This window comes from Choristoneura fumiferana, chromosome 2 (genome assembly GCF_025370935.1).
Source record: "Choristoneura fumiferana chromosome 2, NRCan_CFum_1, whole genome shotgun sequence".
In the NCBI taxonomy this organism is placed as follows: Eukaryota; Metazoa; Arthropoda; class Insecta; order Lepidoptera; family Tortricidae; genus Choristoneura; species Choristoneura fumiferana.
In genome coordinates this window covers 33,847-51,004 of record NC_133473.1, presented here as the reverse complement: position 1 = coordinate 51,004, position 17,158 = coordinate 33,847, and the positions used below count along the sequence as shown (strand labels likewise).

Below are 17,158 nucleotides of genomic sequence, written 5' to 3'. Positions count from 1 at the left end.
TGTCTTCTTATTTGTGTCCACTTATTGTCTTATTGACACTCGTATTGTGTCGTAACGGACAGATTTTTGTAGCATTGTTCCGTAACGTAACGTTGTCGTGTAAACCCATTTTACTACGCCGTTTCGAAAAGAGGGGAATAATCGTCACAAATTTCAGTCACACTCTGCTGTCGCAATGTCGACAAATCGCGACTTATTTCTGAATAAATAAAATAAAAAATCAAATTAAATTATTTGTGCTCATTTCTAACGCGTATTCATTCATTCATTCATTCGTCGTTCTATTGGTTCCGCTCATTGTAATTGTCATTTTTTATTATTGTTTGGTTGGGGTGCGTCCCACGAGATATAACTACAGAATATCTAATTTAATATTTATAACGTTCACAAGATATAATGAACGTTAGCTATAACAGCAAAAAGCATATTTTTTTAACGTATAACGCTTAAATTATATAACGTTAATTTTATAACTTCAATTTCTATAAGATTTATATAGATTAATTTCTTTTAACATAACACACATTAGGTATATCACTCATGAAATATAATAATACATATAAATGTTAAATTATGTGGCGGCGAGCGAGCGAAGCGAGCGAGCATGAATTTTTTAGCAGAGGGGAAAAAATTAATGGCTTGCTTGATTGTTTGCTTACATCAAAATTTTTAATGAATCATAATTTTTAAATCTTAGTTGTTATGAACATTTTATGCTTTGATCGTTATATCAGTTGATATTATACATAAACACATGCTGTTCAGATTGATTTTGGAGTGAATTAAAAACATAATTTACAGTGCCTTGACGTGAAGTAGAAGGTTTCATATTTTCTGATGTAGGTTCTTGACTCATCACTCGAGGTGAACGGCAGTATAAGCACATTTTTTATAAGAATTTAAAAAATGACTGTCATGTTTTACGATGAATTGCATCTACCTATTTATCAATGAAAAATACGTACTTTTCTGCCTATTTTCTGAACTTGATCTTATGTACACTTTTCTGTAAAAGCTCGACGATAGACGAAGACGTTTCGCTTGCTTTTAGCTCATTTTTATGAAAAAACAATAATTTCCTTAAACAGCAGCACATATTGAGAACCATTCTCATTTTACGTTTGGTCAAATTCAACACATTATTGTCGTTACCGTTATTACACTTATGTTACTGCAAAATTTATAGCAACTTAGTTTCGACAATGTGTTCAATTTAATTTAAATATCTATACATAAATTCAAAGTAAAAACAATGTGTCGAGAATTAATTAAGAAACCTGTATGTCGAAACTTATCGAAACGTAACAACACACGTGTGTTAAACTTTTAGTACTTACAAAGTTTTGACACCGTTACTACATGCTGCAACCAAAATTCACACAGTTTTATTAAGTTTAGCAAAAGTTTCGACTCGACACTGATACAAATCTGCGACTTTTTGAAAATTTTGCGACCGAAAATGGTTGTATGGGAAAACTTGACTCGATGTTAAAAATCCATTTCAGGTGGTCGACATGGGCACGCCGCGACTTGCCTCGGAGAGCACGGCCACCGTGATAGTGGAAGTGGAGGACGTGAACGACTGCGCGCCGGTGTTCTCTCAAGCGAGTTACGAGGCCACCGTGCTGCTGCCGACGGCGGCCGGCGTGCTCGTGGCCAAGCTGAACGCGACCGACCGCGACCTGCCGGCCGGCGCCGCCCTCAAGTACGACATCATCGAGGGAGACGCGGGCGGCGCGTTCGCCGTGTCGGGCGCCGGCGCCGTCACGGTCGCGCGGCCGGAGCTGCTGCGGGCCCAGCACGCGCTGCGCGTGCGCGCGTCGGACGGCCGCTGGGCGGGCACGGCGCGGCTGGCGGTGAGCGCGCGCGCGCCCGACCCGGCGGGGCTGGCCTTCGCGCAGCCCGAGTACTTCGGCGCCGTGCCCGAGAACTCCACGCGCCCCGCCACGCTCGCCGTGCTCGCCGTGCTCGGCGCCGCGCTCAACGAACACGTCACCTTCTCCATACTCAACCCCGTCGAAGGATTCGAGGTGAGTCCTCCCTCTCTCTCTCCCCGCTCGACTCGGTCGGCCTTCCTCTATTTATGATCGACGATTGGCCATGTTACTGCCCGCAGGTGGGCCTCACGTCGGGGGCGGTCCGCAGCACGGGGCTGGCGCTGGACCGCGAGCAGCGCGACTCGTACACGCTGCTGCTGGAGGCGCGCAGCGGGGGCGCGGGGGGCGCGGGGGGCGCCGCGGGGGACGCGCCCCGCGTGGCCCACGCGCGGCTCACCATCAGCGTCACCGACGTCAACGACAACTGTCCCATCTTCGTGGGGCAGCCGTACGTGGCCGCGCTGCCCGCCGGCGCGGAGCCCGGCACGGCCGTCATCACCGTGCGCGCCGACGACGCCGACGCCAACGACAACGGCGAGGTGAGCGCCGAGCCCGAGAGCCCCTCCTCCCTTGTCGTGTCCGACGAGTGACGCCCGGCCGTCTCCCCAGGTGCGGTACGAGATGAAGCGCGGGCACGGCGAGCTGTTCCGCGTGGACCGGCGCAGCGGGCAGGTGTCGCTGAAGCAGACGCTGGACGCGCACGCGCAGCTGCACTCGCTGGTGATCGCGGCGTTCGACGGCGGCGCGCCCGCGTGCGGCGCGGAGGCGGCCGTCAGCGTACGCGTGTGGGCGGGCGGCGCGGCGCCGCGCTGGCCGGCCGCGCACTTCGCGCGCACCGCGCGGGAGGACGCCCCGCCCGGCGCGCCGCTGGCCGGGCCGCTGGCCGCGCGCTCGCCGCTGCAGCGCCCGCTCATGTACGAGCTGGTGGATCCCCCGCGCGACCCCGCCTCGGGCGCGCCGCTCTTCGAGATACACTTCGACACCGGTGAGTGCGCGAGAGCCCGACGAACCCGATGGAGATGCATGACTTTATAATGGCAATGGTTTTGATGGCGATCTCTTTTATAAAATTAGAACTTAACCTCGTAACACCGGGTGAATAGAAATGGTTTAATAAAAATCGCATGTCACATGTTGTTAGAGGCGAAGGTGATTACTGATTGATTAGGTAAAGGATGTGAATATGAGTGACGATGCCGCGACTCACAGCTGTTCAAAATTTAAAAGATCATCACGATTTATTACAATTTTTTTCCGGAACCATTCCTAAAAATAGTTTTAAACTTTCATATGAAGTCTCAGCGAGCTAAAAAAATCTTAAGAGCATAAAAGTGATAGAGCAGCGTGCGTCAGTTCGGCGGCTGTGCGCCGCAGCAGTGAGTGGCACTAACCGTTGGTTTTGTCCCGCAGCGCCCGGCAGCGGCAATAACCCATGTGAGTACCGCGCCCGAGCCCGCCCCTCCCCTCCCCTCCCCTCCCCTCCCCTCACCCTCGGCCCGTGACCCCGTGGCCCCCCGCTCTGCTTCTCACCCGTCTAACACTAGCAGACCGCTTCAGCATGCTTATGTCTTGTCACGGTGTTTGTTTAATGTTTCATAGATAGTGTCTTCATGCCAAAATATTATCTATTTTATTATTCGTACCTACTATCTTCAGTTTTGTGTTAACTTTAGACTCTTTACTCTTGCCACGGAAATAAATACCGCATACCAGCAATCAACCTCCGTTGTGTCTGTCAACCCCCTGGCCGCGGGCACGGCGGCGCGACGCGACTTGTACCATCGTAATCATTTAGCTATACATAGGTACAATGGCCTGCATAAGTGGATGGACACCATACGTTCTAAAATCGTTTGAACACGAGAGGTGGCGATTTTGTTAGTTGTAACTATACATTTTATTTTAATAACTGGTATAACCACCATGATTGTCGATAACTGCTTGCAAAAAGAATCGCATCGATCCAACTAGATTTTCACACATATTAGAGCCGCGAATACTGTCCCATATTTTTACACAGTGGGCTCCTAACGTTTCAGGAGTTCGCTCATTTTGGTTATCCCAACGTTGGACATGGTTATAACACCCCATAAGTTTTCAATGGGATTTAAATCCGGTGATCTGGCAGGCCAAGGAACGACTTTAATATTATTTTTGTGTTGATCAAACCAGTCTTGCACAATACGCGACCGGTGTATTGGGCAGTTATCTTGCACGAACGTTATGCATGGCACTTGTTCTTCTGGATAGACAATTCTAACAGTGGGCAACATGGTCTCCTGTAGCAAACTGGCATAATTAACACCGTTCGCTCGACTGGGTATTCTGACAAGGCTCATCAGCACACATTCAGTATTCCCTGACCATAGCTTGGCGCTGCGGCGTATCTATGAGTAGTGGTCTGCCCGATCTTTGACGATGCAGCAAAGATCCTTCGTCTTGATATCGTCGTACCCATAATATAACTGTTTTTATCTGTAACAATATAAATAAACATAAAATAATATAACGTAGATATAATTTTAATGAAAAAGTTGGTAGGATGAACGTAAACAATAAAAATCTCACATTAACTCCAGTTTCTCTAGAAAATTCCGCCATTTTTTTTCCTTCTTCATATATAATTAATAGTTTTACACCTTTGAACCATTTCAATATTGGGATGAGAACTAATTTTAAGGAATAATTGAATAAGCAGATATTCAACTTGAAAGAGGCGAACAAACGATGTTGCAAGCAAGCAAAATCTTTGTAATAAAAACAGCCTGGTAGTTTGAAGATCTTCTGTCTACCCTCTTTAAGTTTCGTTAAACATGCATGACTTACCGATTAATTTTAAGACGACCCGATATAGATCCGATTTTCATCGCTTGAGATAACAGTAAGATGGTCAAGTGGTCAGTGAATGCACTGACAGATTCGTATGTCACGAGTTCAAATCCCACCAGGCGATTATATTGAGTTTGTGTTTTTGTAAATTTACTGCTAGATTTGGAGATTACTAAAATTGACACTAATTCGCAACATGGGTCTCCGTAAATAAAGAATTTCATTATCATCAGCATCCCAGCCTATAGTTACACGTCCCACTGCTGGTCACAGGCCTCCTCTCAGAATGAGAGGGCTTGGGCCCTAGTTCCCACGCGGGCCCAGTGCGGATTGGGAACTTCACACACACCAAAGAATTTATCGTTGAAATATTTGAAGGACAAAAAACGATAGTAATGCGAATATTCTCCTTCTCTTTCACACAAGTACGAAAGAGACCGAAAATGTCGTTACGCGCTTTGCGGTATCATCCCACGGTGTCCCACCCAGGCAGGGACATAATTTAGTTACTACGGCAGCCATCTATTGAGATCTTAGTAAACTAACTAAGTTAGTAAATAAGTAAATACCGCTAATACACTTCAAACACATAGATGGCGCCGTTTCTCACGTCAGACGATTATGTTTTGGAATTGTCCATCGACTTTTGCTGGCCATCGTACATATTATTATGTCGGCCGATCTTAAAATCCGCCAGATCACGAAATCCCTAGGCGAAGTTCCTATTCCAATGGCGCCATTTCATGATATTATGCCTAAAACTTGTGCCTGAGAAACAATAGGTACGGCAGATCGAATAGAATAACGCATTCGTCGATATTCCTAGCGCTATTCTATACCTACCGGGCACATCGTTAGCTATTGTTTGATAAGTCCTGCTGGCTCTATACTAATTTTGCTTGAAATTTTCTTAGTCCAAAATCCGATATGGCGGCGTTTCATGATATGCCTAAGAATTTCATGATCTGCCTAAACTGGCCAAATCATGAAATGGCGCCATTTCACGATATGCCTAGAAATTTCGTGATCTGGCGGATTTTACGATCGGCCGCCATGTAGAATAAATTGTAGAGTAAATTGAGAACGGCCTCAATAACTTGTGACGGTTTCCATCTTGCTGATCATGCTTAAAGTACGGAATGCTTTTTGTAATAGGTATATGTACAATCATAAAATTCAGGGTTTTTTTTTACCACTTTATGTTGTTGTACGTGACGAGACGTTCAGTTCTGAGTGTTCTGACGAGGTCGCGTGTCGCAGGCGCGCTGGTGCCGGCGCTGCCGCTGGACTACGAGAGCGTGCGCTCGTACTCGCTGGTGGTGCGCGCCGTGGACGGCGTGACCGGCGCCGCCGCCGACGCGCTCGTCACGCTCGGCGTCACCGACGTCAACGACTGCGCGCCCGAGTTCACAAGGGATCTGTACGAGGCCGACGTCAGCGAGGCGGCCGCGCCCGGCGACCTGCTGCTGACGCTGCGCGCCACCGACAACGACACCGGTGAGTCTCGCACGCCGCGCTCCGCTCCCCACTCGCCACGACACGCTCGCTCAACCCCGTGCTCTCCGGCAGGTGTCAACGGCGAGATAACGTACTCGCTGTCGGGCGACAACGAATCGCTGGCGCTGTTCTCGCTGGACGCGACGACCGGCTCGCTGCGGCTGGCGGCGCCGCTGGACGCGGAGACGCGCTCGGCGCACCGGCTGCTGGCGGCGGCGGCGGACGGCGGGCGGCCGGCGCTGCGCTCCACCGCGCACGTGGTGCTGCGCGTGCGCGACGTGAACGACTCGCCGCCGCGCGTGGAGCGCGCCGTGCTGGGCGCGCGCGTCAGCGAGGAGGCGGCGCGCGGCACGGTGCTGGCGCGCGTGGCCGCCTGGGACCCCGACGCGGCGGACGCGGCGCGGCTGCGGTACGAGGCCGTGGACGGCGGCGGCGCGCTGGCCGTGGACGCGCGCTCGGGGCTGGTGACGCTGGCGGCGCGCGGCTGGCCGGGCTCGGCGCCGCGCGCGCTGAACGTGTCGGTGTCGGACGGCGCGCACGCCGCCTTCGCGCGCGTCAAGCTGACGGTGGCGCCCGCCAACCGCCACGCGCCGCGCTTCCCGCACCTCGTCTACGAGGCGCGCGTCATGGAGAACCTGCCGCCGCCCGCGCTGCTCACCACGGTACGTCCTGTTTTGTTTTTTCTCCGTACTCGTATTAAACTTTCTTTCCCTTTTAGAAAGCTTCTATCCACCCACAGCAATTAATCGTATATTTCTCACGTTTGCTACAATAGGTCGGCTACCGTCCTCGACTTTTTTTACAATTTATGTTCTATCGTTCAGTTAAATACTACCGTGTTGCACTCACGACTTAGTTTATGGCGTAATTTTATTTATTTATTTTTGACGCATCAAACCACCTGTCCGCCAATCGCCGCCTCGCCGTATAGAGATTACAATATAATATACTTACAGGGTGTTCGGCGCATGGACCATCAAATTTTTTTTTGGATATTGTTGGGGTTATTTGCTATCTGTTCATCCTTCGACATTGGGTCCTAATAGTCACGGTTTTGGAGATACGATTTTTTATTATCTTCAACATCGGTGCGCAGGTAAAAGCTTACGATGACGACGGCGGCGAGTATGGCACGATATCTTATTCGATCGAGTCGGCGCTGCTGCGCGAGACGTTCGCCATCGACGCGGCCACGGGCGCGCTGAGCACGCGCGTGGCGCTGGACCGCGAGGCGCGCGCCGACTGGGCGCTGCCGGTGGCGGCGCGCGACGGCGGCGGCCGCGCCGGTCACACCACCGTGCGCGTGCGCGTGCTGGACGCCAACGACCACGCGCCCTCGTTCCCGCTGCGCGAGTACCGCGCCAGCGCGCGCCACGACCTGCCGCCCGGCGCGCCCTTCCTCGCGCTGGCCGCCGCCGACCGCGACGCAGCCGACCACGCCGCGCTGCGCTACGAGCTGTACGAGCCCGCGCCGCGCGCCGCCAGCGCCGGCCCCTTCCGCGTCGACGCCGCCAGCGGCGCGCTCTCCTTCGCGAGGAACGCCTCCGAGTTCGGTAAGAGTCGAAGAGGGCGCCGGCGTCGAACGAGCGACGAACGACGCTCAGGGATGAGGTGACGACTGACGACACCGCGCTCTGTCCGCAGCCTCCCAGACGGTGCAGGTGTGGGTGCGCGCGCGCGACGGCGGCGGCCGCGCGGGCGAGGCGGGCGTGGCCGTGCGCGTGTTGGGGCCGGGGGAGCGCGCGCCGCGCCTGGCGCCGCTGCCGCCGGCGCTGTTCCTGCGCGAGGACGCGGCGCCCGGCACGCTGCTGGCCGAGCTGCGGCCGGCGGGCGGGCCGCTGGCGTGCCGGCTGGCGTCGCGCGCGCCGCAGGTCGCGCTGGAGGGCATGCGGCTGGTGCTGGCCGGCCCGCTGGACCGCGAGGCGACGCCGACGCTGGCGCTGGCCGCGCTGTGCGAGGCGGACGGCGCGCCGCTGCTGCTGCAGACCACGCTGCACGTGCTCGACGTCAACGAGCACGCGCCCGTCTTCCACTCGCAGCCCTACGTCGTGCACCTGGCCGAGAACACGCCGCCGCACTCCAGCGTCGTCCAGCGTGAGTCTCTCTTCCTTTCATTAAAGGTTTCATCAGTGTTGTTATTGTAAAAATTGTGTCGTCCGAAAATCGAAAAATTTACCTACCTAAAGAGCTAAGCCTCTACAGTCAAAATGAGTATCTCGAGTCACTCTGTATATGAACATAATTTGTATGCGATCTGCGACACAGTGATGGCGGAGGACCTGGACGCGGGCTCCAACGGCGAGGTGCGGTTCTCTCTGGGCGCGGGTGGCGACGCCGAGCTGTTCGCGGTGGACGCACAGTCGGGCTGGGTGACGACGCGCGCGCCGCTGGACCGCGAGGCGCACGCCGAGCTGCGCGTGCCGCTGCTGGCCGCCGACGGCGCGCCGCCGCCCGCCCGGCGCGAGGCGCGCGGCACGCTGGTCGTGCGACTGGTCGACTACAACGACTGTCCGCCGCGCTTCGAGCCGGCCGCCTACACGGCCGCCGTGCCCGAGGACGCGGCGCCGGGCACGGTGGTGGCGCGGCTGCGCGTGGCGGACGCGGACGCGGCGGCCGCGCCGCTGGCCTTCCTGGTGGCGGGCGGCGACCCGCGCGCGCGCTTCCAGCTGCGGCCGTCGGGCGAGCTGCTGGTGGCGCGCGCGCTCGACCGCGAGCTGGAGCCTCGCTACGACCTGAGCGTGATCGCCACCGACGGCAAGTTCAACGCGCACGCGGCCGTCGCCGTCACCGTCACCGACGTCAACGGTGAGTATCTCGCCTCTCGCTCGATCAGGCTCGGTCAGGTATTAGAAGGCTTGGAGCATTACGACATGAGACGTCCCCTTGCAGACAACCCGCCGTACTGCGTGCGGCACCGCTACCGCGCGCGGCTGCGGGAGGACGCGGCGGTGGGCGCGCGCGTGGCCGCGCTCGAGACCACGGACGCCGACCTGCCGCCGCACGACCAGCTGCGGTACTTCCTGGAGGGCGACGGACACGAGGACTTCACCATCGACAAGGTACCGGAACATCGCTCTTTATGTCCCCGCAACCGCCTATTATAATTCTCTGACCGAAGCGAAATACGGGTTAATTATTTCTGAGCATTTTAGCATTCGGCTTTCTTATCAAAATTTTAAAATCATCAGAATAAATTAAAAAAACAATAAATTAAAAAAAAAATACAAAAACCCGACTGCCTTCAAAAATACTAATAAAAAGAAGAAAACAAGTCTAGTGGGCAAGAACTTTGTTAAGCAACTTACTTAAAGTTCAACAGTCGGGACCCATTTAAATCGTGACGCTCTAAAATTACTTAATAACTAATGGGTCCCGACTGTTGAACATTAAGTAAGCTACTTAACAAAGTTCTAACGAGACTTGTTTTCTTTTTTTTATTAGTATTTTTTAATGCAGTCAGGTTTTCTCTATTTTTTTAATTTATTGTTTTTTAATTACTTTGCTTACTAACATTAAACTGACAAAGGAAAAAAAAATTACAAGCAGACAACCACTATACTATTTCTTTCTTGTACTATTTTCTTTCACAAATATACAATTTTACTCACAAATGTGATGAAAAACATCATACTCATTAAAGCCTTGTCGACTTAGAGTTTGTTATAGATTCTCGTTAAGAATTCCTCGTAAGAAGTCTCGTAAAATTAATGTAATTAGCAAAATTCGTGCTGCGCAGGAGTCGGGCGTGGTGACGGTGGCGCGCGCGCTGGACCGCGAGGCGCGCGCCGCATACGGTCTGACCATGCACGCGCAAGACCGCGCGCGGCCCGCCGCCGCCTGGGGCTGCTCCGCCCAGCTGCAGCTCGCGCTGGACGACGTCAACGACAACGCGCCCGCCTTCTCCGCGCCGCTCTACTCCGTCACGCTGCCCGAGGACGCCGAGCTGGGCACGCTCGTCGCTAAGGTGCGAGTGCTAGTGCTAGCCGCTAACCCAAAAGGCTGCCTCTCTGACAGATCATATGTGCGAATAGATATGACTCGCTTCATACATGATTAAAATTAATAAAACACAGGTGCACGCGACGGATCCCGACCTCGGCGAGAACCGCCTGATCACGTACTCGTTCGTGGAGGAGGAGGACGGCGGCACCGGCGACGGCGGCGTGTTCGCTCTGGACGCGGACAGCGGCGTGCTGACGCTGCGCGCGCCGCTGGACCGCGAGGCCGCGCCCGAGCACCGCGTCACGCTGCGCGCGCGCGACTCCGGCCGCCCGCCGCTGGCCGCCACCGCCGTGCTGCGGCTCACCGTCGCCGACGTCAACGACAACCCGCCCGAGTTCGAGTTCCGCGAGTACAGCGCGGCCGTGCCCGAGCTGGACGCGCCCGGCGGCGAGCTGCTGCGCGTGCGCGCCACCTCGCGCGACGACGGCGTCAACGCCGAGGTGCGTTACTCGCTCGTCGCCGGCGACGGCCGCGAGGACTTCGCAATCGACCCCGTCAGCGGCGTCGTCAGCATCGCGCGCCCGCTCGACTACGAGCGTCGTCGCGCCTACCTGCTGACCGTGCAGGCCATCGACGGAGGCACGCCGCCGCTCAGCGACCGCGCCACGCTCAACGTGTCCGTCGTGGACGCGAACGACAACGCGCCCGTGTTCGCGCAGGCGGCGTACGCGGCGCGCGTGCGCGAGGACGCGGCGCCCGGCGCGCGCGTGCTGCAGCTGGTCGCGGACGACGCCGACGAGGGCGCCAACGGCCGCGTCACCTACGCCATCGCGCGCGGCGACCCCGACGGCCGCTTCGCGCTGGACGCGGACACGGGCTATCTGACGGTGGCGGCGCCGCTGGACCGCGAGGCGGTCGCCGGCTACGCGCTGGAGGTGCGCGCGCGCGACCGCGGCCGGCCCGCGCTGGAGGCGGCGGCGCGCGTGCGCGTGGACGTGCTGGACGCCAACGACAACCCGCCGCTGTGCGAGCGCGCCAACTACTCGGCGGTGGTGCCCGAGGACCGGCCGCTGGGCCACGCGCTGCTGCGGCTGGCCGCCAGCGACGCCGACGCGCCGCCCAACGGCGCGCCCTTCACGTTCGACTTCCAGGCGGGCAACGAGGCGGGCGCCTTCCGCCTCGAGCAGGACGGCTGGCTGCGCACGGCGGCGCGCTTCAACCACCGCGTGCGCGAGCGCTACGCGCTGCAGGTGCGCGTGTTCGACAACGGCGCGCCGCCGCTCTACAGCGACTGCTGGGTGCGCGTGCGCGTCATCCGCGAGTCGCAGTACCCGCCCGTGGTGACGCCGCTCGAGGTGCAGGTCAACTCGTACCTGGACGAGTTCCCGGGCGGCGTGCTCGGCCGCGTCGTGGCGTCCGACCGCGACCCGTACGACGTGCTGACGTACTCCCTGGCGCCCGCCGCCGGCGCGCCGCGCCCGCCGCCCGGCCTGTTCGAGCTGGACGCGAGCGACGGCACGCTGCGCGCGGCGCCGCGGCTCGACGCCGGCGAGTACCGGCTCAACGTGACCGTGGCCGACGGCAAGTTCGAGTCGAGCGCGCTCGTGCGCGTGGCCGTGCTGCTGGTGTCGGACGCGCTGCTGGCGCAGGCCGTGCTCGTGCGCTTCCGCGCCGTCAGCCCCGAGGATTTCGTGCTGAGCCACCGCAAGGGCTTCCTGCGCGCCGTGCGCGAGGCGGCCGACTGCGAGCCCGGCGACGTGCTGCTGCTGGGCGCGCAGCCGTCGGGCGAGGACTGGGACGAGGACGAGGGCGACGACTGGGGCGAGGGGGGCGGGCGCGGGCGCGCCAAGCGGCAGGTGGCGCGCGACCTGGACGTGGCGCTGGCCGTGCGCGCGGGCGGCGGCTGGCTGGCGGCGGACGCGCTGCGCCGGCGGCTGCACGCGCAGCTGGAGCGGCTGGAGGAGCGCGCGCGGCTCGTGGTGGAGGAGCTGGTGCGCGCGGCGTGCGGCGGCTGCGTGCACGGCGCGTGCGCCGAGCGCGTGGAGCTGCGCGCCGGCCGCGCGCGCGCCGTGGCCAGCGACGTGTTCGCGCTGGTGGCGCCGCCGCTGCGGCTGCGCGGCGCGTGCGCGTGCGCGCCGGGCTGGGCGGGCGCGCGCTGCGAGGCGCCGGCGCCGTGCGCGGCGGGCGAGTGCGGCGCGGCGCCGCGCGTGCTGCAGCTGGCGGGCGACGGCTACGCGTGGCTGCGGCTGGAGCGCGGCGCGGTGGCGGGCGAGCGCGTGCCCGAGGACGAGCTCGCACTGTCGCTGCGCTTCCGCACGCGCAGCGACAGCGGCACGCTCGTATGGCTCGCCGGACGGCTCGACTACGCCGTCTTGGAGGTCAGTGATCGTGCCGTATTGGATGTATTGACTAAACATAATATGACAGTGTTTTACAATGAACATAATCTTTTTTTTTATTATTTAGAAACAAACAGCTAGGAATTAGTTTTATAATGTTCTGGTCGTTGTACCTATTTGCGACAAGAATGCGTAATAGTTTGTTATACATAATTATAAACTTGACAATTTCCCAGTGTACACGTTCAGTCTGGTTAGTCTGTGGATGGAACTATAAAAGTTATTCCCTGGCAAGAAACTGCGCACCGTTGTCAACATAAAAAAAAATGTTCTCATTGTGTATTAGGAAAACTCTCATTTGATGCTCTTATCATCATTTTAGTAATTATAGGTAGTGTCATTGTATTACCCACACAGCTACAAAAAGAACTGATTGCACAAAACGAGAATGAATGAAATGAATGAGTAAATTGGTTGCTCTGAAACCCAGCGCCGTGACTGAAGAAATTCAAATTTCGTGTTATCATTCACCAATTCTCGTGGGACTATCCTATAGGTACATTACGCAAGGGACCCCTTACATTTACCACAATGAGGTAGAAAATAAAGTTTTCTAAATTTCTTGATAACTATTGGAGTGCATATAATAATATTAATTGGGGTATTGGAGTTACCTAGTAAGACACTCAGAAAAAAAATAGGTTAATAGGGTTAACTGATCGACAAGCGCGTTCCGTGTGCAGATTGTGGAGGGCTTCGTGCAGTTCCGCATGGAGCTAGGGTCGGGCGAGGCGCTGGTGCGCGCGGCCGCCGCCGTGGCCGACGGCGAGTGGCACGCCGTCAAGCTGGAGCGGCGCGGGGCCGCCGCGCGCCTCACCGTGGACCGGCGCGCCGCGCGCGTGCTGGCCCCGCCGCCGGCCGCGCTACTGGACGCGCGCGCCGAGCGCCTGCTGCTGGGCGCCGCGCTGGCGCGCCACGCGCACGCGCTGGCGCCCGAGCAGGTCACGCGCGGCTTCGCGGGCTGCATCGCCGACGTCACGCTCGGCGGCGCGCCCGTTGCGCTGGACGAGGGCGCCGCGCCCCTCGCGCGCGCCGTGCTCGTGCGCCGGGTGCGCGCGCGCCTGCTGCCCGCCTGCGCGCCGCTGCCCGCGCCCACTCCCTGCTCCTCGCACCCCTGCCTCAACGGTGAGTACCGCCGCTCCTGGCGCCCTGGCGCGCGTCGCCTCCCCTCTGGCCCGCCGCTCACCCGCTCCGTCCGTCCTCTGTCCGCAGGCGGCACGTGCGTGGACCTGCCCGACGGAGAGGGCTACACGTGCGCGTGCCACGCGCGCTTCCTGGGCGTGCGCTGCGAGGTGGACGCGGAGCCGTGCGCGGCTCAGCCGTGCCTGCACGGCGGCGTGTGCTCGGCGGCGCCTCCCGGCGCGCCGGAGCCGTTCGCGTGCGCGTGCGCGGCCGGGCTGCGCGGCGTGCGCTGCGAGCACGGCCGTTGGTGCGGCTCCGAGGGCGCGCCCGTGTGCCAGCACGGCGGCGCCTGCGAGGAGGGCGAGTGGGGCCCGTCGTGCCGATGCCGCGGGTACTACGGGCCGCGCTGCGAGTACGACGCGGACGAGTGCGCCGGCGAGCCCTGCCTGAACGGCGCCACATGCCTTAACGAGCCCGGCTCCTTCCGCTGCCTCTGCCCGCCGGACAAGACCGGTACGGCCCTTCGCCCTCTCCCTACGGCGAGACGCCGGACGACGCGTCAGAACCGCACGCTTATCCCTCGCACCCTTCCAGGCATGAACTGCGGCAACCCGCTGTACTCCGACGCGGTGGTGGCGGGCGGCGCCGGCGCAGCGAGCGCGCGCTCGCTGCGTGACGCGTGGCGCTGGGCGTGCGAGGCGCGCTGGCCGCTGGCGGCGGCGGCGGGCGCGCTGCTGCTGCTGCTGCTGGCGGCGCTGCTGCCGCTGGCGCTGCTGCGGCGCAAGGGGCGCTCGCGCGGCCGCGGCGCGCCGCTCAACAGCGCGTGCGCGCCGCCCAAGGGCGCCAAGCTGTCCAACCTGACGGCGCGCGCGCGGCCGGCGTCGTGCGGCGGCGCGGGGGGCGCGGGGGGCGCGGGGGGCGCGGGGGGCGGCGCGCCTGCGCTCAACAACCTAGACACGCTGCGCTCGTACGGCTCGGCCGGCGACGAGCTGGAGGGCCTGCCGCCCGACATCCGCCGCAACCTCAACCTGGACCCGGCCGCCGACCGCAAACCCTGGTCCGAGCAGATGCACCTGCACTCCTTCGTCGACAACAAAATCTACAACGGTGAGCGTGAGCGAGCGACCTCGCAGATCTTCTTTCCCGGTCGATCTCGAGTCCCGTCACCGCATCGACCGCTTGAACGTTTCAGATCTGAAGAGCTGTAAGAACCGTCTCCGCGCGACGTCGCCGGTGCTGGCGCGGCGCGCGCCGGGCCCGGTGGTGGGCGCGGGCGCGGGCGGGGACGGCGCGGGCGCGCTGGTGGGCGGCTACCACTGGGACTGCTCGGACTGGTGCGGCGGCGGCGGGCTGCCCGGCATCTCGGAGGTGGCCGGCTCGGAGCGGCCCGACTCGTCGGAGCAGTCGCCGCCGTCGCTGCCGTCGCTGCCGTCGCCGCCGGCGCGTCGCGCGACGCTGCCCGCGCCGCCGCCCTTCGACACCGACTCGGCGCCCGACGACCCCGACCCCGACCCCGACCACTTCGACTCCGGCGACCCCCGCCTCTGCGACGATCCGGATGATCTCGACCTTGACGCGCCGCACTTTACTGACGGTATAATTGTCATGTCATTAGTCACATTTTTCCTATAAAATTAGTGCAAAATGTATAGATACTTTTACAATGTCAGTCGACAGAAAGCGTCTCAAAAGTTACAGTCTAAAGAAGAGATGCAGTGTGCCGGATCAATCACAATCATAGACATTAATAAATAAATTAATTAATTAGTTGCATGCCGATAGCCGTATTAATGAATTTGAAGGTGCCCTTGGAAAAACATTGGTAATGTCATAACTCATAACGGCATCTCCCTCTGTGCAGCGTCATCGTACCTGCTGCACCCGGACGCGTACCTGCCGCCGCCGGCCGGCGCGCTGCCGCCCCCCCCCTGCCGCCCACGCGCCGCCGCGAGCCCGACGCCGCCAGTCTCATCACTATGCTCGGTATTCCCTTCGCCGCTCGATCTCTTCTCTAGCCGAGCGCCGTCCTGGGACGACTCGCACTCCTAGGCTGTGTTTTCCAGGATATGTTTTTCTAAGAAGATACGTTCGACTCGATATCTGTTTCTCAGGAATCATAAACGACTGTTACCCTCACAAAATAAACAAACCTAGACACTTGATTGTGTCGTCAATGGATATTGCTAATAAAATAACTCAGATCTCCTAACATGGTCCTAGATGGCCAGTCATAACTATTACGTACTCGACTGTAAATTAAAAATAAATCAGGATTTCCTTACGGGTGTCACGAGACATGGATCTCCTTAACAAGATATAAAAAATTAATGTGTTACATACGGATGCTTGAGAGACAGGTCTTTCAGGCATGCGATTGTCATGAGAAAGGGGTCTTTTGGCTTCTGTCTGTATGTATGTATATAACGAGAAATGGGTGTTTTGACATAGGGGGAGAAAAGAGTCTTTGGGAATATGGATGCTTTGAGAAATGGATTTTTGGGCAATAGTTCCGTTTAGAGTTACTGTGGAACAAGTGTTTTCGAAAACCGATGCTATCTAGCATGTTTCAAAACCTGTATAAACTCTTGGCTTTCTCGATCACTTTAATTTTTGTCCTTCCAAGGCGCATAAATCACAATCATAAAATTTCCTTAAAATGGATCTATACATTTTAATAAATAAGTTAATGAGGGTTTTTCGACGGGCGGAACATCGCTAGATGGCGTTAGTATAGTGAGGTCCGTTTGACATTTCTGGCACGTCTGTGATTGGGTAAATATCTTAATGAGCCAATAGTAAGCAAGACCGAAACGTCAAACTGACCTCACGAACCTAACGCCATCCAACTATATTTCGCCTGTCGAAAAACCCTGACTGTTAGCTACTACGATGTTGGGTGTGAATAGTAGTAATGGTGGTGTTCCCCGCAGAGGAGCGGCACTCGCTGCTGGGCGGCTCGTGCAGCGACGTGTCCGCGCGGCTCTGTGAGCTGGAGGACAGCGACGAGGAGGCGCCCCCCGCGGCCCCCGCCGCCCCCCCGCCGCCCGCCGCCCCCGCCGCGCGCGTCACCGACGTGTGACGCCGGCGCGCGGCCGCCGCGCCGCGACGCCCCCGCGGCCTGTAGCGCCGCGCCGACTGACTAGTGTAGTCCGCCGCCCCGCCGCCCGCCGCCCGCCGCCCGCCCGGCGCCGCTGCACTATACATGTAACCTAAACGAGCGAGCGGCGCGCGCGGCCGGGGCCCCGTTCCCACCCGACCGTTCTGATGCATATTTTTAATGATACGTTTTGTATTTACCATATTTTACTGAGGGTGGAGAGGCGACCCGGGTCGAGCCGAAGACGAACACTGAGTGACCGTTCCTCGCTTAGACTAGTGATAATGATGTTGTATAAGTAAACGAAAGTACCTATAGCATAATTGAGAGACTTGAGATGTCATGCGAATGTGTATGTGTGTGTGTGCTAGTGTGCGTGCGTGGGGAAGCGAGCC

General features: G+C 58.1%; 1 protein-coding gene across 1 annotated transcript in view; it reads left to right on the top strand.

Moving 5' to 3' along the window:
* kug (FAT atypical cadherin kugelei) overlaps nt 1-16,745 on the top strand; it is a 32,149-nt gene extending 15,404 nt beyond the window's left edge. The window contains 18 exon segments of the mRNA XM_074111234.1: nt 1,506-2,030; nt 2,117-2,416; nt 2,487-2,862; nt 3,288-3,311; nt 5,967-6,203; nt 6,276-6,865; nt 7,300-7,756; nt 7,848-8,297; nt 8,469-9,008; nt 9,093-9,262; nt 9,940-10,167; nt 10,277-12,523; nt 13,228-13,669; nt 13,757-14,179; nt 14,261-14,773; nt 14,859-15,260; nt 15,528-15,649; nt 16,599-16,745. Of these exon segments, the coding sequence (XP_073967335.1) occupies nt 1,506-2,030; nt 2,117-2,416; nt 2,487-2,862; nt 3,288-3,311; nt 5,967-6,203; nt 6,276-6,865; nt 7,300-7,756; nt 7,848-8,297; nt 8,469-9,008; nt 9,093-9,262; nt 9,940-10,167; nt 10,277-12,523; nt 13,228-13,669; nt 13,757-14,179; nt 14,261-14,773; nt 14,859-15,260; nt 15,528-15,649; nt 16,599-16,745 (8,193 nt within the window).
* Nucleotides 16,746-17,158: the final 413 nt, after the last annotated feature.